General features: G+C 34.4%; 2 protein-coding genes across 2 annotated transcripts; both read left to right on the top strand.

Moving 5' to 3' along the window:
• Positions 1-1,578: 1,578 nt before the first annotated feature.
• On the top strand, positions 1,579-4,414 carry LOC147399483 (pyruvate decarboxylase 1-like). Its single transcript, XM_086444856.1, has 6 exons — positions 1,579-2,288; positions 2,590-2,753; positions 2,842-3,492; positions 3,598-3,715; positions 3,806-3,994; positions 4,102-4,414. Exons 1-6 carry the CDS (start codon positions 1,761-1,763, stop codon positions 4,270-4,272), a joined length of 1,821 nt encoding a protein of 606 aa, XP_086300982.1. The 5' UTR covers positions 1,579-1,760; the 3' UTR covers positions 4,273-4,414.
• Positions 4,415-15,811: 11,397 nt separating this feature from the next.
• Positions 15,812-18,616, top strand: LOC147399482 (pyruvate decarboxylase 1). Its single transcript, XM_086444855.1, has 6 exons — positions 15,812-16,486; positions 16,786-16,949; positions 17,038-17,688; positions 17,789-17,906; positions 17,997-18,185; positions 18,294-18,616. The coding sequence occupies exons 1-6, from the start codon at positions 15,959-15,961 to the stop codon at positions 18,462-18,464; spliced, it is 1,821 nt and encodes a 606-aa protein (XP_086300981.1). The 5' UTR covers positions 15,812-15,958; the 3' UTR covers positions 18,465-18,616.
• Positions 18,617-21,512: the final 2,896 nt, after the last annotated feature.

Genomic DNA, 21,512 nt, shown 5'->3' with positions numbered 1-21,512 from the left:
AAAGGTTCAATTTTTAAAAACACAATAGATTTTTATTACTAATATGTGGTAATGATGAAGAATAATTATTTGGTTATAAGTACTTGAAGGTGGCGATTTGAGTAGGAACAATGGTGATGACTGTAGAACATCCTTGTGATACTATCTAAAAGCCCATGGCCTAACTCATACTCATTAAATTGGTTTATAAGGTAAGGATTGCCCTAGGTTTATATATAACCCAAGGTTATGATACCCAGGCGATGTGGGACTATTGTGCATAGATACTAGTCATACCATTACAAAGCTTGATAGAAAATGAGACATTTTTCATCATTAAAAAAAAAAAAATGTGAACAAGTTATATGGCCATGAAATGAATGAGAATAATCTGAAGGAAAATGCTAAAGTAACATTGAAATTGACATCGTTCCTAACATTGCTGATGTGGATGTGTCTATAGAACCATGGATGCTTTTCATTGAGATGCAAGTGAGAAGCATCTATGGTTCTGTACACACCAATGTTTCAAATTATGTCAATTTCAATGTTACTCCAGCACAACTCTAATCTGAATTGTGATCTAAAGTGAACCCATGAATATCTTTACTAAGGCACAAATTAGTTAAATAAAATTGGTTTACCTTCTTAGATATATTGTCGATTTTGTGTTGTAATAATGATGATTTTGCTATTTTAAGAAGGGATGACAGATAATGTGTGTATGTTTATTCCCCAAGAGGTTGGGATTTAATCTCTTCATGAATCTCGATGAATTGTTTTATCTTTATTTTTTTTCTCTTCCTTTTTCAAAAATACATCTTCAACTTTATTTTCTTTTTCTCTTCAACTTTTTCCAATAGAATATTGATGAATGCAAGTGGTTTTGGGTATGCAACTTTCTTGGCAAAGGCACAAAACTGTAGATTTTTTTCTTGTGCATCCTGAAGAAAAATATCTATAGTTCTATGCCCTTACCATGTAAGCCGTGTACCTATAAAATCGCGTGCATTCATCACGACTCTTTCCAGTGATACCCCTTTAACTTTATTTTTCTTTCATCTTTTGCATTTTTCCAATAAAACCCCTATAATTTTATTGTCTTTCCTCCTTTAATCCCTTAACTCCAAAGAGGATCTAATATATAACTAAATCTTGTTCCAAAAATGTCTTTCTTAGTTAACAATTTGGCAAAAGGATTCGTTAGCATTTCAAATGATGATACATTGAGGAACAGAGTTATTATTTCTTTTCATATACATCTTTGGCATAAATATTTAATTTCAATGCATTTCGATTTAGAATGAAATTTCAAATCTTTCGTGATACCAATAACTAACTTAGTCATTTGAGAATAATTTCGTACGTCCATCAAACTTATCAACACATGGATGAGTCGTGTAAAAGATAATTTGTTATTTTCATTAACATGAAAAGTATGAAACAATTCTTCTAAAAATATATTGTGGCACAATCAATTGAGTTCAATATTCATAATTATCCAAACATTCTTTTATTGGATTAATTCAACTAATTATATAATTATTTGTGAGAAAAAAAAATGAATGGTAAAAGTAACACAATCGCACAAAACACAAGGATTTATATGATTCGGTAATGTGCCTGTCCACAAAACAAAACAAAACAAGAACAATAACTATTTTTTCTAAAGTTTTACAATTTTAGAGATCTCTATTTATAAAATCGGAAATTATCAAATGTGTAAATCTCTCTAAAACAAACACAAAAACTCTCATTAATCACCTTTTGTTTGATCTTCGATGAACACCAAGATCGGTTCCTTCGATACTTGCAACGCCACCAACAACGATGTAGGTGGCCCACCCAACAATGTCTCGGTGACTGCCGTTCAAAACTCGGTTTGTCCCACTGTAATTGGCTCGACTGAGTCAACACTTGGTCGCCACGTCGCTCGTCGACTCGTCCAGATTGGGGTTACAGATGTCTTCTCTGTTCCAGGGGATTTCAATCTGACTCTTCTCGATATTCTCATAGCCGAGCCAGGACTCAATCTCATTGGTTGTTGTAACGAACTCAACGCAGGGTACGCTGCAGATGGATACGCCAGGTCACGTGGCGTTGGTGCGTGTGTTGTCACCTTCACTGTTGGTGGTCTTAGCGTCCTCAACGCTATTGCAGGAGCTTACAGTGAAAATCTCCCCTTGATTTGCATCGTTGGTGGTCCGAATTCTAACGATTATGGAACCAATAGAATTCTCCATCACACCATCGGATTACCCGATTTTAGTCAAGAACTTCGATGCTTCCAGACTGTAACTTGCTATCAGGTACTACAACTACATACCAACTTTCAGAATATATTTAAGTTGAATGATTTTGAATCTAATTCGTTAAATACGTGAAGAATTTTTAGTGGGTTTTTGTTAAATTTGATGATTTGGAATCGAATTTGTTAAATATGTGAAGAGTTTTTAGTGGTTTTTTTATTTTTAAATTTGATGGTTCGGAATCGAAGTCGTTAAATATGTGAAGAATCTAAATCAAGTTCGTTAAATACGTGAAGAATTTTTTTATGGGTTTTTGTTAAATTTGATGATTATGGTCTCTTTGTTTTTTTTGGATTTGTAGGTGGTTGTTAATAACTTGGAGGATGCACACGAGCAGATCGATACGGCGATATCTACTAGTTTGAAAGAAAGCAAACCTGTTTACATTAGCATTGGTTGCAACTTGCCTGGGATCCCTCATCCTACTTTCAGTCGAGAACCTGTTCCCTTCTTCTTAGCACCCAAGTAATTTAATTGATCTTTAGATGTTCCAGAGTTAAATTGATTTTTCTGTTTTTTGGAATTTGTGTTCAATTGAATTTATTTGATGCAGATTGAGCAATCAGAGGGGTCTAGAGGCGGCTGTGGAGGTGGTGGCGGAGTTCTTGAATAAGGCAGTAAAGCCAGTCATTGTAGGTGGACCAAAGCTCCGGGTGGCGAAGGCTTTGGATGCCTTTGTTGAATTGGCCGATGCTTGTGGTTACCCAATAGCGGTGATACCCTCTGGGAAAGGACTGGTACCGGAGCACCACCCAAGGTTTATAGGGACGTATTGGGGTGCAGTAAGCACAGCATTCTGTGCCGAGATAGTTGAATCGGCTGATTCTTACCTGTTCGCTGGACCTATTTTTAACGATCTCAGCTCCATCGGGTACTCATTGCTCCTCAAGAAGGAGAAAGCAATCATTTTGCAGCCCGATCGGGTAGTGATCGGTAATGGTCCTGCATTTGGGTGTATTCTGATGAAGGATTTCCTTCAAGCACTCGCTAAAAGGCTTAAACGAAACACAACTGCTTATGAGAATTACCACCGAATCCATGTCCCCGATGGGATTCCTCTCAAATGTGAGCCCAGGGAAGCCTTAAGGGTTAATGTCCTGTTCAAGCACATACAAGGGATGCTATCTGGTGACACTGCCGTGATTGCTGAGACGGGTGATTCGTGGTTTAATTGCCAGAAACTGAAATTGCCCGAAGGATGTGGGTAAGCCAAGAAGAAAACAAAATCCCACTTTTTTTTTTTTTTCTTCTTCTCTTGGTTCCATATTTTGTTAGGATTTTAACAAAGAAAGTGAAATGGGTATTGTAGGTATGAGTTCCAAATGCAGTATGGATCGATCGGGTGGTCAGTGGGAGCAACACTTGGGTATGCTCAAGCTGTACCCAAAAAAAGAGTGATTGCTTGCATTGGTGATGGAAGCTTCCAGGTATCAAAACATGGCTCCTGTTGTTATTGTTCATTAATGGTTTAAGAACTCAATTTAGAACTAATTAATGTCTATGGTGGGTGTGGGCAGGTGACAGCGCAAGATGTATCGACGATGATACGAAATGAGCAGAAGACCATCATCTTCCTGATAAACAATGGTGGGTATACCATTGAGGTTGAGATCCATGACGGTCCCTACAATGTGATTAAGAACTGGAACTACACTGGGTTGGTCGAAGCAATCCACAATGGTGAAGGAAAATGCTGGACTGCCAAGGTGGGTTCGAAAAAAGTTTTTCAAGTGTTTGCTTGAATGTATTAATGGCAAAGTGGAGAAATCTGATTATGAAAAAAAATAAAAAATTGTTGAATGTGGTGGTGCAGGTTCAATGCGAAGAAGAGCTGGTCGAAGCAATTGAGACAGCAATGGGGGAAAAGAAGGATAGTCTGTGTTTCATAGAGGTGGTTTGTCACAAGGATGATACAAGCAAAGAGCTGCTTGAATGGGGGTCTAGGGTCTCGGCTGCAAACAGCCGCCCACCAAATCCTCAGTAAATTCAAATTCCAGGCCATCGTCAACTCTGAATTGGGTTTTATTCTGTTAGTTTTGGTTTAATAAGTTGTTTTTCTGTTTATTTCCTTGAATATCGTGTATTACTGTATTAATGGATGAATTAAATGCAAAATTTGTTGCTCATTACTTGGAACATGTATGAACTTTGGGGTGGGTGGTGGTCTCTGAAAACATGGTTGACACTTGAGAAGTGAAGTGATAACCTGTATGAGTTTAGTCCTAATAGGGGAATAAAATGAACGACTTTCCGACTTTTCTAGCCTCAGATGTTGTTTGAGGTAGAGAGCTTCAAATATACTGTTGAGGTTGGAGAAAAACCATGGAGTCTTAGGGATCAAAAAGATTTCCCATCTGCCTCAAATGTCTTTTGAGGTTAATATTTTCTTAAAATAAAAGAAAGTCAATTGAGTAATTGTAACAAAAGCTAAAATAAAGGAAAGTCACATTACAATGATTGGGGAAAATAAAATAGGTCTGAGGACTCTAATGGGAAAAAAACTTTGAAGCGAGCAGTCCGCTTCAACATTTTGAAGGAACCCTCTCCGTTGGATTACATGTGGCATTTTCAAGGTGGTATTTCAAATTTTGACGGATAAATTCTAAATGCCACATGTCTTGTAACGAGGAGGGTTTTTTCAAATTATGAGCTCATTGCCCGCATCAAAATCGGACTTACAGTAATGAAAGATAAAATAAATGGAAGTCAGATTACAATGATTAGGAAAAATAAAATAGACTAAGGAGAATTGTGACCACTAAAACACGAGTGAAAAAAAGATATGAGAGGTCCATCCCAACAATATGACACTATTAGGGTGTGTAATGTTCGTGACTCTATGCGCGCTGAGTTGATTTATCAACTCTCCAACAAATCCTTCAAGGATTATGCTCCTCTTCTCTCAAACAAATCCTTGAAGAATAGAAGCAGAGCTCTCTAATGATCTATTTTCGATAACTTTCTCTCATGATCTATTTTCAATCCTCCTTGGATCTTCGACCAAATTCTCCGTTCCTTTCTCCTGAACAACCTAACTTAAAAAAACAAAGAACAAAGTCCTCCTTGTTGTCCTATCGATTGAGGGGAAAAGCAATCACAAACCAATCTTTTCCGATTTTGTTGTGTTCTAGTTTTATCATCTATTTTCAATCCTCTTTGGATCTTCGACCAAATTCTCCGTTCCTTTCTCCTGAACAACCTAACTTTAAAAAAAATAAAGAATAAAGTCCTTCTCATTTTCCTAAAGATTGAGGGGAAAAGCAATCACAAACCAATCTTCTCCGATTTTGTTGCAACGTGTCCGGTCCTACTTGGGATTTGGGGTTCAGGAGAAATTTTAATGATTGGGAGCTAACTGAGATTACATTTTTCCTCAATTTCTTGCATACATGTTACCTCAATGAAAGCGAACATGATATGTGGGGTGGACTAGAGCGAAGGATTCGAGATTCTCTGTAAGGTCATTCTATAAGCAGCTCATTCCTCTTGTTGAGCGTGCCATCCCAGGTTCTATTTTTTGGTCAAGGTCAGTGCCCTAAAAAATCTCCTTCTTTGTTTGGTTGGCGCCCCTTGGTAAGTTTCTTATGATGGATAACTTAATTTTTCGGGGTTGGATCACTCCCAATTGTTGCCCCTTTTGTTTGTTGGAAGGGGAATCGGTTGATCATATTTTAATTCATTGTTCATTTTCCTATCAAATTTGGTCAAATTTCCTTGGTTTATTTCGTATCAATTGGGTTCTTCCTCGTAAGTTTTCCTCATTGTTGGATGAATGGACCAGTAATGTCTTCCATACCAGAAAACGTTATCTGTGGACTATGCTTCCTTCGGCTATTACTTGGGAGATTTGGATTGAGAGAAATAACAAGGTGTTTAACGACAAGATCAACAGCTCTTATGCAAGTTTTTTAGAGATCTTGGGATTATTATACCTATGGTCTAAGCAAAACATAGAGTTTGCAGGATTTTCCTTTGATGATTTTATTTTTAGATGGGACTCTTTATGTAATTAGTGTTTTTTGTTTGTTTATTTTCCTTGTTGTTCTTTTGAGACCTTCTCGGCCTCCTTGTATTCGGTTCTCCTCTTTGCAATATATTATACTTATAAAAAAAAAAATGGAATATGAGTCTAGGAAACCAAGTAGGATATCAAAATGGTTGAATGTCTTCCAAAAATCAATGAGACTGGAGATTAAAGACCTCTGTTGTAAAGATATTAAGTAACGCTTCAAACATACCAATATTCTATTGTAACCTTTGGCCTCCCATTATTAATTTTATTTCGATTATTTGATTCATTGTATATGTGTTGCTGAAGGTCGTCAATGAATCCACTAAAGAATCAAATTTAGATTTCTTGCAAAAAATTCAACTGCCATGTTGACTCACCCTTTTAACAATGTTGTCTTTCAGGACTTGTATAAACTTGTAAGAATGATTCAAGTGCTGGTTGTATACAACGCTGAAAGCAAGCCCAAAATAAGTGGCAAGATTAGAAGTACACGACGAATGTGTGAGGAAATATTACTCTAAATGTCTTACAATTGTACAGCCAAACAATTCAGTGAATTCTTAGAGGTAGAACTCTCCGTGTATGTTTGATTGTATGAAAAATCAAAATCCATGAACACTAATGGTGGAAAAATGAAAAAGATGGAAAAGTTAAAGAAGCATGATGAAAGGAAGAAAGAGAGGGAGGGGGAAGACTTATGCTCTGTTTAGAAAAGTTGTATGTAAAGTTGTTGATGTTAAATTAAGTTGCTGAAGCTGAGAGAAAGTTGTTGTTGCTGAAATAATTTGTAGAATTGAGTATATTATTTGGTAACATTCTGTCTAATTGTATTGTTAAGATGTTAAACTGTTTCGTAATCTGTTGTCTAAAAATTACTGGATGAAATTAAAAATAATATTTAAAAAAAAATTATTTATCTGATATAACTATTAATATGTTAACAATAAGTATAAATATATAATTTAATATTAAAAAATAAAAATAAAAATAAAAATTTTATTTAATTTTTTTTGGTACTAACATACTTAACGTCTATCAAATAAATAAAAAATAATTAAATAAAATTTTACATCATGTATATATATGACATTATAAATCTGTTGAGCAATCTCATCTCGTACAAATCTTACTAAGGATCATTGAGCTCAATAAAATCCTATAATTTTATTGTCTTTTCTCCTTTAATCCCTTAACTCTAAAGATGATCTAATATATAACTAAATCTTGTTCCAAAAATGTCTTTCTTAGTTAACAATTTGGCAAAAGGATTCGTTAGCATTTCAAATGATGATACATTGAGGAACAGAGTTATTATTTCTATTCATGTACGTCTTTGGCATAAATATTTAATTTCAATGCATTTCGATTTAGAATGAAATTTCAAATCTTTCGTGATACCAATAACTAACTTAGTCATTTGAGAATAATTTCGTACGTCCATTAAACTTATCAACACATGGATGAGTCGTGTAAAAGATAATTTGCTATTTTCATTAACATGAAAAGTTTGAAATAGTTCTTCTAAAAATATATTGTGGCACAATCAATTGAGTTCAATATTCATAATTATCCAAACATTCTTTTATTGGATTAATTCAACTAATTATATAATTATTTGTGAGAAAAAAATTGAATGGTAAAAGTAACACAATCGCACAAAACTCAAGGATTTATATGATTCAGTAATGTACCTCTCCACAAAACAAAACAAAACAAGAACAATAACTATTTGTTCTAAAGTTTTACAATTTTAGAGATCTCTATTTATAAAATCGAAAATTATCAAATGTGTAAATCTCTCTAAAATAGAACCCCCCCTCCTTCCCCTAACAAAAAAATAAATAATAGAAAATCCTTAAGAATATATTACGCGATTGTCCTTTTCACACCTCTTAAGAAAATTCGGGCTGGGAGCTTTACATGGTACAACATGATATAAGACATTTACATTGCACCATCATAGAAAATCATCAAATTTGATTTCTTTTAAGTCACCATTAATTACAGCATCAGTTGTGGATCCCACCAAAACCTGTTAACTGTTTTGAGTGCCGCCATAAGGGACTTTCAAGGGGAGGGACATCAAACTCATTACGCAAAGAAAATAACAAATTAAAGTTTTCCACGAGAGATTGGTCTTCAAAAAATCTTTGAAATGGCCAGCCCTCTTGAAAGTTTTGGAAGAACTCTCCCCTTTACATGACATGGGACTCCTCCATGTTCATATATTTTTTTAAATTAGTGATATGTCCTTTGATGTCTGTCATTTTGATAATCTAGTGAAAAAATGACCAAAAAACCATCGTTTAATTTTTTTTTTTTTTTCTTCAAAATCAATCATCTTGAATCTCTAGGATAAGATGATGACAATCATAAATGTGATGATGAGGATGACAGTGGTAGTATGATGAGGGCATTGAAGTCAATTTTTCATTAGTCTATAAGAGAATACCGAGGTTAAGGGGCCTTAAAAAAACATAAGAGACTACATCAAATATTTATAAAAGCGTTGAAGGGTATGTTATGAATTCTCAATATTAATTATGCAAAAAGGACGGTTCCGACAAAATTTAGAAGTCTATTCAAAGTTGGGTTGGGTTGGGTTGGTCAGGACTTGTTGATGTGAAGAGCTCGAGTCAAACTCGGACTCCTGCATGATCACTGTCAACACCTTAAGTGGCTTGATTTCAGGAAAAAAATGTTTGAATGTGACACATGTTATTGTCCATTCCATTTCCTCACCCATCAAACCCAACATACCAAAACAGATATCCTCATAAAAAATAATTGAAAAAATTATTTAATAAACCCTACAGAAGGGATTTCTTTCTAAATAGTCCCTAACATTTGGGGAATTTATTGATATTTATTTAGTAAACTTTTATATCTAAATGGTCCCAAAATCCTCATCTCTCCTTTTCTCACCTTTTTCACATGTTTAGAGATTTTTCAAACACAATTGCAATCAATTTAGATAATTTCAAGCCGTGAATATCGAATGAAGAAGGATATACTCTTAATTTTTAACATTTAAATACATATAATTTATGTAAATATATTTTATTTGTACATGTTTTTATTTGCAAACCTAATTTGCAAATGTGTAGGTATTGAAAATAGAATGGTGGAGAGAAATGCATGTGAGACACTATTTTTTATTGATTGGGTCCCTTATTTACTTATATATATGATATATAATTGTTAAAAGATTCTTATAAGGGTCTAACTTTTGTGGGCAATTTTTATCCAACAATCAACATATGGTGGCACGTGGATAATGCAACAGATTAAAAGAAAAAAAGTGTTGCTAATATGATTTTAAAACTTTTGACGCACCAAGATGGCTCATACAAATCATCTATGTCTAAGAGATAAATGGGAAAAGATGGTCAATATAATCATCCATCACATTGATTTGTTCGGGATTCGTAATCGTAGGTCATTTACCTCAGGATATGGAAAACCAAAAATCTTTTTCTTATGTATCCCAAGACAAATGATCTACGGTTCTATGATTGGGGATGGGATTATCACGACTCTCATAAAAATATCAATCAATCATGTAATATACTAAGTCCAATTATCGTGATTTATCCTTAGGAAAAATATTCCCAAGATCCATGTTATTACCTATAAGTCCCAACCTTTCTATTTTGTGTTTAAACAGTTGGATATTGTGTTTTCTCACAAGCATTCGAATCCAACCCTTTTAATATATGTTATTCACATAAATTAAGATTTTGTGACTGAGTATCGGCTAATACACCTCGTAATATGAAAAAAAGTTATAATTTTTTAATTATAATATATTAACAATTTAAATGAACCTCATGTCCTCTTTCTATTCACAAAACCCTAAAAGGTCTTAGACCCTTAGCTTGGATGGTTTGACACATTGCAAAGCGACTTTGAGGATGTGAGTTGAAGTCGAGATTAATTCACTAAAAAAAACAATAATTTGAATAGTTTAAGAGAGGTTCTATTGTCACACCAATTTTTACTAAAAACATTTGAATTATTGTGAGATTCAAACAAATTAGCACACATATTAAGGTGCTCTCAATGAAAATTTGACAAATCAATTTGGTGAAAATGATGAGATCATAGTCACAATTTTTTTTTTTTTTTTGTATTTTACAAAAAAATTGTAAAATTCTACGAATTAGGGGTTAGTCGATTAATAAATTAACAAACTAATCGATAATTCTTCAATTAATCATGAAAATATGATAATAATTTTACCCTTTGCCTTCAAAATTTTACTTTTTTTCAACATTAAAATATAAAGAAGAAAATAGAATTTAAAGAAAGGTTGGAGATGATCTTGGTAAGAAATTTTAAAAATATATTTTATATAATTTCTGGAGTTAAAAAAAAATCGAATTTATCCGAATAAACCGTACTGAACACCACCGAATAATGATCGAATCAAGTTCCATGGATGTGATATCAGATTTCAAAACCATGGGTGGCAGATGTTCCTTTAAAAAGCCAACAAAAAAAAAAAAAAAAAGTGGCGAATTGGTGGTGGGGTTAGGCCAAAGATTTATGTCTCTATCAAAGTTTTAAGATATAGATATCTGTACCCGCTGTCCCACACCAATTTTAAAACGCTTGTGGTATCGAAAACAAGGGGATGAAAGAATAGACAATAAAGAGGTCCAAAGTGGAGGTAATTGGGAGAAATTCATTTTCTATTTCTCCTCTTTTTGTTTCGTTTAATAATAATAATGTCTCAAACCAGTAGACAAATGTGGTGTGATGTTTGCCACGTGTTATGAAATTCACTCACTACCACCGCCAATTGTCCAAAACTATATTTTTTACTGGACACCCCCACCTCCCAGGTTACGAACATATAATATTATTATATTTTTTGAGTTTGAACTTTCTTGTCTCGTTTGACGCACAGCACCGCATTTCAAACAAGGATATTTGTACGGATTCTTTAATTAGCGGCATTACACTGGAAAAGCACTGTTTCCGCTACGCGTCTTACAGTGTTTTTTTTTTTCTGAGGAATTTTATTGTCACCCTTACTTTTATTTTTTTTTACACCCAGATTACTTAAATTATTCATCACTCCTCAAGTAAAAATTAATCCTTGTTATTTAAAATAGGAACTAACAGTTGCACATCAAAATCTTTTCCTAGTACTTGCATAAATCATAAAAAAGAACAAGTTGAAATCATCAATGATCATTTACTCCAATCTCGTGATGTTGATATTGTGCTTTGCACTCTACGATATGTCTACATCAAAGAGAATAAAATTTCTAGATTTAATGTTTTTTCCTAAAGTGAGAGAATGATATTCTTACCTTATTAATATGAGAAATGATTTTCTGACACCCATTCTAACACACGCCCCCCTAATCCCCCATCACAAAATTGTAGATCATACGCATCGGGATAAACATAAGCATAAGCATAAATCTTTTCTCGTGTATCCCGAGGCAAATGATTTATGATTCTATGATGGGGGTATAGGGAGGCGTGTGTCAGAGGGAGACGACTTATTATCATGACTTGAGTTGTGAAGGTTGATGTAGATATAAACTTGAGATTGAATCCTTAATATTGAAGGGTAGATGAGGGTATGTATGCCATTTTAAATTAGTATATTACAAAAGAACAAGGTCAAGGGGCCATGTTATCAATTTTAAAATATAGGAGTAATTAAAATATTCACAAAAATGAAGAGGGGTATTTTAAATTTCCTCGTTTTCTAGCACGATACCCTTTTAGCTTTATTGTCTCAAGTATGGAAAAACATTCTTTTAACAATCCCCATTTATCTCTAAACGATAGATGGATCATGATTTCACCTATCAACTTTAGTGATGCCTCTATAGTTACTTAGCTTTAATAAAGTTTTAAAATAGAGAGTTAGTATTGGCATTCGACTTTTACCTATTACACCCAAATTAAAAATAAAGAGAATAGGTACATGATTGAGAATAAATAAAAGTTGGGGTGCAAATAGAAACTCTCTCTTTATGTTAGATTTCTATTTTTTTGGGTTTAAATTGAATTTGACAAACCTTATTAAAGATCCTTGGGCTCACCTTCTAGAAGACAAAATTTTATGACCTTCAAAGAAAAAATAATTATTTTTTACAATTGAATTTTAATTTTAAATTTAGGTGTTATGTGAAAGTTTAGTATTCATTTATTTTCAAAATCTTGGATCAAATTCAAAATAAATTATTTTTTGAAATTATTTTTTTAATTATTTTATTAATTTTTTTTCAATGAAATTTAGAGGACTCTAATATTGGATTGCTGATATGGTAATCTATTTGAATAAAACGACTCTTAGTAAGACTTAAATTTTTACTAAATTTGTAAGAAAAATGTTTTTCTTTAAGATTTCATGACCCTAATCATAATTTTTAAACGGCTATTGAAATTGTTTGAATGATTATTTTAATATTTTTTAATATTGAGATAATAATTTTAACCAAACCTTTGTGATGTTTAAATGGTGTGATTTAATCTTTAATTAGAGTGTAATAAGTAAAAGTTGGGGGTATCAATAGAAACGCTCTTAAAATATCTTTTCAGATGTGGATGACAGAAATAGGAAAGTTTGTGTCTGAGGTTGGGCGTTTTGGCAGCTTGTAAGCCATGGCTCTTTGTCTAGTCAATTTGTCGGCTGGAGGCCCACTTAAGCCCCCAATTACCTTTAAAAAATAAAAAAATAAAAACTATAATTTTCCTAACATCACCAGTATCTTTCCAGGCATCTCCATTATTAACTATTTTACTTAGTTATTAATCTTATATTTAAAATCTTACTATAGTTTTAATGTGATAGATTATTATAAATAATAAAATTAATAAAAGATTATTTCAGTAGTTGAGTTGACTCAGTCAAGCTGCTATGTCAAAAAATATATATTTGTAAAATTATTTTTTTATTTGTCAAATGTTGTACAATTTGCATGTCCAACTACTTATATAAACTAGAGATACTAATTTATTAATCATCCCAAGGCAGAGCACATGTAGACAGTTCATAGTATGATAGGAGACGTCGTTATCTCAAACAAATGATAATAAATAAGAATACCTTTAATTTTAATGAATGAATTTTATTGCTTATTAACTCAATGATGATGAGCATAGCGTTTCTCATGAGCTTGCGACCCTCCTAACCGACACTATGTAATTTCTCTTGTTTGTTTTCAATTGTTTCTTTTTTAATAAAATTTGGATGAGATCCCATTAAAACCCAACCTGTTGATATAAAAAAAAACACTTCAACTATAGAATATTTACAAGATTAAGGATGACAATTCTAACATGACTCGAAAACAATACAAAGCTAATAGGTTTGGATTAAGACTAATTGAGTTCTAATCATAATTGTGTTGACATGTCCAACCCGTTTATTGATCAGGTCTAGTTCGGGTTAGGAACATCAATCCATCTAACTCATTTTAACACGTTTAGTTATCGTGTCGATTTATACAACTTAATCCATATAACCCATTTAATGATTTTGGGTTTTTTTTTTTTTTCTAAGGGGGGGGGGGGGGGGGGGGGTTGGACTCTATTTATTTTTGTAATACTTAATTTATGTTAATGGTAGGTTGGTACATGAGGGTTATAATCATGTTCGTTCTGTAATTGTATTTTTTGCTTGTGCTCAGATCATAGTCTTGTTCGTACTCGAGCCATAATTGTGTCATATTCACGAGTTATACATGTTGGCCTAAACATGTTATAAGCCAACATGTTTATTAAATGAGTTACACAAGTCATGTTGTATTTCCCTCTTGTTCTTTCTCTTTTTGTTATAGAGAAATTAATAGGGCTATTGACTATATGATTTCTTTTGTAATTCAAGCTACTATTGTGATTTTTCTCCCCCCATCCCTAGAGAGCTTAATATCATTGTGAGTGAGGATGCTAAGGGATGTTTCTACTAGCTGATTTTTTCCTTTTATATACCTAGTCTGGGAATCTGCCTAAACCCCTAATCACCTTCTAAAAAAAAAAAAATTGTTTGCTAAATGGATTACAACAATTGTTTCGTGTAACATATTTAATAATGGACTCAAGTTCAAGTTAGGTAAATTTTCATAATACCCTTACCTCAACATGGCAGTATCCAACCTAGTGCCATGCATTACAGGATGAATATGGGAACTCTTTATGAATGTGAAAATTATTGTGATTTAGATTTACGATCTAGATATCTGATAGTGGAGAATTTGTTATAGCTCGATTTCATGGACAATTAGGATTTCATTGAATTTTTACTCGTTTTGATGAGGTTGGTAAATTTCCTTTTAACCTTCTCAACCTTAGCCTAACAACTAATTTCGTAATTGAGATGATTTAATCTTGCCCACTGATTAAGTTAGTCAAAAAGTAAAAGCTAGTGCATGTTGATAATGTTTATAACATGGATGTTTGGTGGTCGAAAATGATTGTATTCAACCTCAAATATGCTATCAAGAGGAAATTTTAGATGTTATTCACATATTTACACCATATGTTATGATTCTATAAAATTTTCTGAATTTTTTGTTAAAATATCCATTAAATTCTCCAAATAAGAGATTAGTTGATTAAATCAACAAATTAATTAGTGATTTATGAATTATTAAAGAAATGTGATAAAAAAAAATTACCCTTCACCCTCAAAATTTTATTTTCTTCATTCCACTGTCAAGAACAAGATGGACTTTTTAGAGAGGATGAAGAAGACGGGGTCTGATAAGAAATGATCCAAAAACATCATTTGTATATTCTTCAAAAGTTTCCTGAAATATTTTACAAAAAAAAAAGAAAAAAATCAAACGCATTTGAGCTGATCCCATCAAATATTTTTCTATGGATTAAGATGGTATGTTCAAACACACATTGTTTTAAATAATAATAAAAAAAATCTCTTGAAAATGACTTCTTCTTTTTTTAAAAATCATTTTTCGACGGAATGAAGTCTCTAAAATTTGATTGGGATGCCAAAAATCCAATTTGTTTTAGATGAAAACAACGAGTGCTACCAATTAGGACATTCAATCGTGAAAAATGTGAATTGTGAGAAATATGGTGCAAGAACTTATTAGAAAGAAATTTTTTTACTAAATGATTATTAAGAGAGGCCCTAAAATTTAGAGACTAAGTAGAAAAAATTACCTTAACCAGAGTATTTTTTTCCTTGTAAGTAAAAAGATGTGAGGGCATTGAGATCATTTCTCAAAGACTGAGAAAAAAGAGCATATTATCAATTTGAAAAAAATATAAAAATAAAACAAGGGAGGTATCCCAAATATTGAATAAGAAGTTTCAACGTGTCAAGGAATGGAGATTTTTTCTAACAAAAAGAACTTTGATGCGGATGGTCCGCTTCAAAGTGGCTTAGACTCACATGCGAAAACAAAACTGGAAGACCAATTACCAACAGCTTTTCAAATGCTTCTCCAAAACCGCCCCTGGTTTCACGAGTCTTATTCAAAACCACCTATAAATATACCCCATTTGCGGAATCTCTTTCCATCTTCACTTCTCATTCCACAAAACTAAAATTCCAAGATCCTAAATTCTCTCTCTCTCTCTCTCTAGAACCCTTTCAAATACCTCCACAACTCAACGACAACAACAAACACAAAAACTCTCATTAAACACCTTTGTTTGATCTTCGATGGACACCAAGATCGGTTCCTTCGATATTTGCAAGCCCACCAACAACGATGTAGGTGGCCCACCCAACAATGTCACGGTGTCGACCGTTCAAAACTCGGTTTGTCCCACTGTAATTGGCTCGACTGAGTCAACACTTGGTCGCCACCTCGCTCGTCGACTCGTCCAGATTGGGGTTACAGATGTCTTCTCTGTTCCAGGGGATTTCAACCTGACTCTTCTCGATCATCTCATAGCCGAGCCAGGACTCAATCTCATTGGTTGTTGTAACGAACTCAACGCAGGGTACGCTGCAGATGGATACGCCAGGTCACGTGGCGTTGGTGCGTGTGTTGTCACCTTCACAGTTGGTGGTCTTAGCGTCCTCAACGCTATTGCAGGAGCTTACAGTGAAAATCTCCCCTTGATTTGCATCGTTGGTGGTCCGAATTCTAACGATTATGGAACCAATAGAATTCTCCATCACACCATCGGATTACCCGATTTTAGTCAAGAACTTCGATGCTTCCAGACTGTAACTTGCTATCAGGTACTACAACTACATACCAACTTTCAGAATATATCTAAGTTGAATGATTTTGAATCGAATTCGTTAAATATGTGAAGGATTTTTAGTGGGTTTTTGATAAATTTGATATTTGGAATCGAATTTGTTACATATGTGAAGAGTTTTTAGTGGTTTTTTTATTTTTAAATTTGATGGTTCGGAATCGAAGTCGTTAAATATGTGAAGAATCCAAATCAAGTTCGTTAAATACGTGAAGAATTTTTTATGGGTTTTTGTTAAATTTGATGATTATGGTCTCTCTCTTTTTTTTGGATTTGCAGGCGGTTGTTAATAACTTGGAGGATGCACACGAGCAGATCGATACGGCGATATCTACTAGTTTGAAAGAAAGCAAACCTGTTTACATTAGCATTGGTTGCAACTTGCCTGGGATCCCTCATCCTACTTTCAGTCGAGAACCTGTTCCCTTCTTCTTAGCACCCAAGTAATTTAATTGATCTTTAGATGTTCTAGAGTTAAATTGATTTTTCTGTTTTTCGGAATTTGTGTTCGATTGAATTTATTTGATGCAGATTGAGCAATCAGAGGGGTCTAGAGGCGGCTGTGGAGGCTGCAGCGGAGTTCTTGAATAAGGCGGTAAAGCCAGTCATTGTAGGTGGACCAAAGCTCCGGGTGGCGAAGGCTTTGGATGCCTTTGTTGAATTGGCCGATGCTTGCGGTTACCCAATGGCAGTGATGCCCTCTGCGAAAGGACTGGTACCAGAGCACCACCCAAGGTTTATAGGGACGTATTGGGGTGCTGTGAGCACAGCATTCTGTGCCGAGATTGTTGAATCGGCTGATTCTTACCTGTTCGCTGGACCTATTTTTAACGATTACAGCTCCGTCGGGTACTCATTGCTCCTCAAGAAGGAGAAAGCAATCATTGTGCAGCCCGATCGGGTAGTGATCGGTAATGGTCCTGCATTTGGGTGTATTCTGATGAAGGATTTCCTTCAAGCACTCGCTAAAAAGCTTAAACGAAACACAACTGCTTATGAGAATTACCACCGAATCCATGTCCCCGATGGGATTCCTCTCAAATGTGAGCCCAAGGAAGCCTTAAGGGTTAATGTCCTCTTCAAGCACATACAAGGGATGCTATCTGGTGACACTGCTGTGATCGCTGAGACTGGTGATTCGTGGTTTAATTGCCAGAAACTGAAATTGCCCGAAGGATGTGGGTAAGCCAAGAAGAAAACAAAATCCCACTTTCTTTTTTTTTTTCTCTTGGTTCCATATTTTATTAGGATTTTAACAAAGAAAGTGAAATGGGTGTTGTAGGTATGAGTTCCAAATGCAGTATGGATCAATCGGGTGGTCAGTTGGAGCAACACTTGGGTATGCTCAAGCTGTACCCAAAAAAAGAGTGATTGCTTGCATTGGTGATGGAAGCTTCCAGGTATCAAAACATGGCTCCTGTCGTTATTATTCATTAAAGGTTTAAGAACTCGATTTAGAACTAATTAATGTCTATGGTGGGTGTGGACAGGTGACAGCACAAGATGTATCGACGATGATACGAAATGAGCAGAAGACTATCATCTTCCTGATAAACAATGGTGGGTATACCATTGAGGTTGAGATCCACGACGGTCCCTACAATGTGATTAAGAACTGGAACTACACTGGGTTGGTCGAAGCAATCCACAATGGTGAAGGAAAATGCTGGACTGCCAAGGTGGGTTCGAAAAAAGTTTTTTAAGTGTTTGCTTGAATGTGTTAATGGAAAAAGTGGAGAAATCTGATTATGAAAAAAAATAAAAAATTGTTGAATGTGGTGGTGCAGGTTCAATGCGAAGAAGAGCTGGTCGAAGCAATTGAGACAGCAATGGGGGAAAAGAAGGATAGTCTGTGTTTCATAGAAGTGGTTTGTCACAAGGATGATACAAGCAAAGAGCTGCTTGAATGGGGGTCTAGGGTCTCTGCTGCAAACAGCCGCCCACCAAATCCTCAGTAAATTCAAATTCCAGGCCATCGTCAACTCTGAATTGGGTTTTATTCTGTTAGTTTTGGTTTAATAAGTTGTTTTTCTGTTTATTTCCTTGAATATCGTGTATTACTTTATTAATGGATGAATTAAATGCAAAATGTCTTGCTCATTACTTGGAACATGTATGAACTTTGGGGTGGGTGGTGGTCTCTGAAAACATGGTTGACACTAGAGAAGTGAAGTGACACCCTGTATGAGTTTAGTCGTAATAGGGGAATAAAATGAATGACTTTCCGTCTTTTCTAGCCTCAGATGTTGTTTGAGGTAGAGAGCTTCAAATATACAGTTAAAGTAGGAGAAAAACCATGGAGTCTTAGGGATCAAAAAGATTTCCCATCTGCCTCAAATGTCTTTTGAGGTTAATATTTTCTTAAAATAAAAGAAAGTCAATTGAGTAATCGTAAAAAAGATAAAATAAAGGAAAGTTAGATTACAATGATCGTGAAAATAAAATAGGTTGGACTGTTTGAGGACTCTAATGGGAAAAAACTTTGAAGCGAGCAGTCCGCTTCAACATTATGAAGGAACCCTCTCTGTTGGAGTACATGTGGCATTTTTAAGGAGGTATTTCAAATTTTGATGGATAAATTTTAAATGCCACATTGTCTTGTAACGAAGAGGGTTTTTTCTAGTTATGAGCTCAGTGCCTTCATCAAAATCGGACTCTCTAATGAAAGATAAAATAAATGGAAGTCAGAGTACAATGATTAGGAAAAATAAAATAGGCTAAGGAGAATTTTGACCACTAAAACACAAGAGTGAAAAAAAGATCTGGGAGGACCATCCCAACAATATGACACTATTAGGGTGTGTAATGTTCGTGACTCTGTGCGCACTGAGTTGATTTATCAACTCTCCAACAAATCCTTCAAGGATTATGCTCCTCTTCTCTCAAACAAATCCTTGAAGAATAGAAGCAGAGCTCTCTAATGATTTATTTTCGAATAACTTTCTCTCATGATCTATTTTCAATCCTCTTTGGATCTTCGACCAAATTCTCCGTTCCTTTCTCCTGAGCAACCTATCTTAAAAAAACAAAGAACAAAGTCCTCGTTGTCCTATCGATTGAGGGGAAAAGCAATCACAAACTGAGCAACCTATCTTAAAAAAACAAAGAACAAAGTCCTCGTTGTCCTATCGATTGAGGGGAAAAGCAATCACAAACCAATCTTTTCCAATTTTGTTGTGTTCTAGTTTTATCATCTATTTTCAATCCTCTTTGGATCTTCAACCAAATTCTCCGTTCCTTTCTCCTGAACAACCTAACTTTAAAAAAAAATAAAAAATAAAATCCTCATTATCCTATTGATTGAGGGGAAAGCAATCACTAACCAATCTTTTCCGATTTTTTCGTGTTCTAGTTTTATCGTTGGATCAATTGAAAGATGCACTCAAAATGGAATATGGGTCTAGGAAACCAAGTGGGATATCAAAATGGTTGAACATCTTCCAAAAATCAATGAGACTGGAGATTAAAGACCTCTGTTGTAAAGATATTAAGTTACGCTTCAAACATACCAATATTCTATTATAACCTTTGGCCTCCCGTTATTAATTTTATTTCGATTCTTTGATTCATTGTGTATGGGTTGCTGAAGGTCGTCAATGAATCCCCTAAAGAATCAATTTTAGATTTCTTGCAAAAAATTCAGCTGCCATGTAGACTCACCCTTCTAACAATGTCTTTCTGTGCTGCTTGTATACGATGCTGAAAGCAAACCCAGAATAAGTGGCAAGATTATAAGTACATGACAAATGTGAGGAAATATTACCCTAAATTTCTTTCAATTCTACAACCAAACAATTCTGTGAAAGAGGTAGTACTCTCCGTGTATGTTTGATTGTATGAAAAATCAAAATCCATGATCACTAACAGTGGAAAAATGAAAAAGCATGGAAAAGTTAAAGAAGCTTGATGAAAGGAAGAAGGAGAGGGAGGGGGAGGACTTAGTGGTGGTGGCGATGGTGGCAGCATCGTTTGAGATAAGTGAGAAAGAATTAGGGAGGACGACAATGGTGGCGATGATGACAGTAGTGATGGCGAGGTTGAATGTAATGGTGGAGAAGAAGATATTATTTGGGGACGAAAATTTTAGATAAATTTCACTTTCCTATTGATATTTTAGTGAATTTTTTTTATTGAGGCAGAAAAGGAATTTCTACAGAAAAATGTAATCAATCGCATAAAAATATCATTTTCCACCCTATTTTTCTTGTGCAATCAACCATTCCCTCAATGTCAACTTTCAAGACTTGAAACTCCAAGTCCAATCCTTGTGACGAGCTATTGCTTTTCAAACATGGTAGCAGAATGGCAATACACTTCATCATATAATAATACTACTTCCTGGGAGAGGAATTGCAATTGATCCAAAAACTGCAATTCATGAGGACCCATCAGGGCATTATCATATTTTTTCCACAATGGCCCCCCATAAGACAACTTAAATAAAATGTTTTCCCTCAAAAAAATCTTGAAAAAAAATATTCCTCTGCTTCGAGATATAGCCACTTAAAAAAATGAACTAAAATAAAAAACCATTTAACAAACTATATATTCACACAACCAGATGAGACAGCAAAAAACTCCACATTTTGGCACACTAGGTATGCAACAAATCATTTGCAAATGCAAATAATTTTCTGAAATCAATTTTGCTGGTGCATTTTTGCATGGATCACCTATAAATTCTAAAATTAAGCAACTGATTTGTGGCACAAATCAACCAATCTCAAAAAAAAGATTTGCAAGAGATATCCCAATGGTTACCATGCAGTAGTAAATCATTCATCGTTCATCACAAACCATTTGCAGTGAAAAACATTTACAAATGCAAATAATTTGTAGTGCACTAAGCAGGGCCTTTATGTGAAACCAAAGGCAAACTGAAGAAGTTATTTTCTTCCACTGTTAGACCAGTAATAACCATGGTTTAGTTTCTCATGACTGCACTTTTTAATTAATGAAAAAAGCTCTAACCAGGATATGGAGAACCTAAGTGTCAAAATATAATG

Source organism: Akebia trifoliata, chromosome 6 (genome assembly GCF_017979445.1).
Source record: "Akebia trifoliata isolate Shusen 1 chromosome 6, ASM1797944v1, whole genome shotgun sequence".
NCBI lineage: Eukaryota > Viridiplantae > Streptophyta > Magnoliopsida > Ranunculales > Lardizabalaceae > Akebia > Akebia trifoliata.
The sequence above is the reverse complement of the archived record's forward strand: the minus strand, read 5'-3'. Positions and strand labels throughout refer to the sequence as shown.

Coding starts and splice junctions, on each gene's coding strand:
- LOC147399483 (XM_086444856.1), top strand. CDS start 1,761: ATGAACACCAAGATCGGTTCCTTCGATACTTGCAACGCCACCAACAAC. Junction 2,754..2,841: donor CCCTTCTTCTTAGCACCCAA/GTAATTTAATTG, acceptor TATTTGATGCAG/ATTGAGCAATCAGAGGGGTC. Junction 3,716..3,805: donor TTGGTGATGGAAGCTTCCAG/GTATCAAAACAT, acceptor GGGTGTGGGCAG/GTGACAGCGCAAGATGTATC.
- LOC147399482 (XM_086444855.1), top strand. CDS start 15,959: ATGGACACCAAGATCGGTTCCTTCGATATTTGCAAGCCCACCAACAAC. Junction 16,487..16,785: donor AGACTGTAACTTGCTATCAG/GTACTACAACTA, acceptor TTGGATTTGCAG/GCGGTTGTTAATAACTTGGA. Junction 17,907..17,996: donor TTGGTGATGGAAGCTTCCAG/GTATCAAAACAT, acceptor GGGTGTGGACAG/GTGACAGCACAAGATGTATC.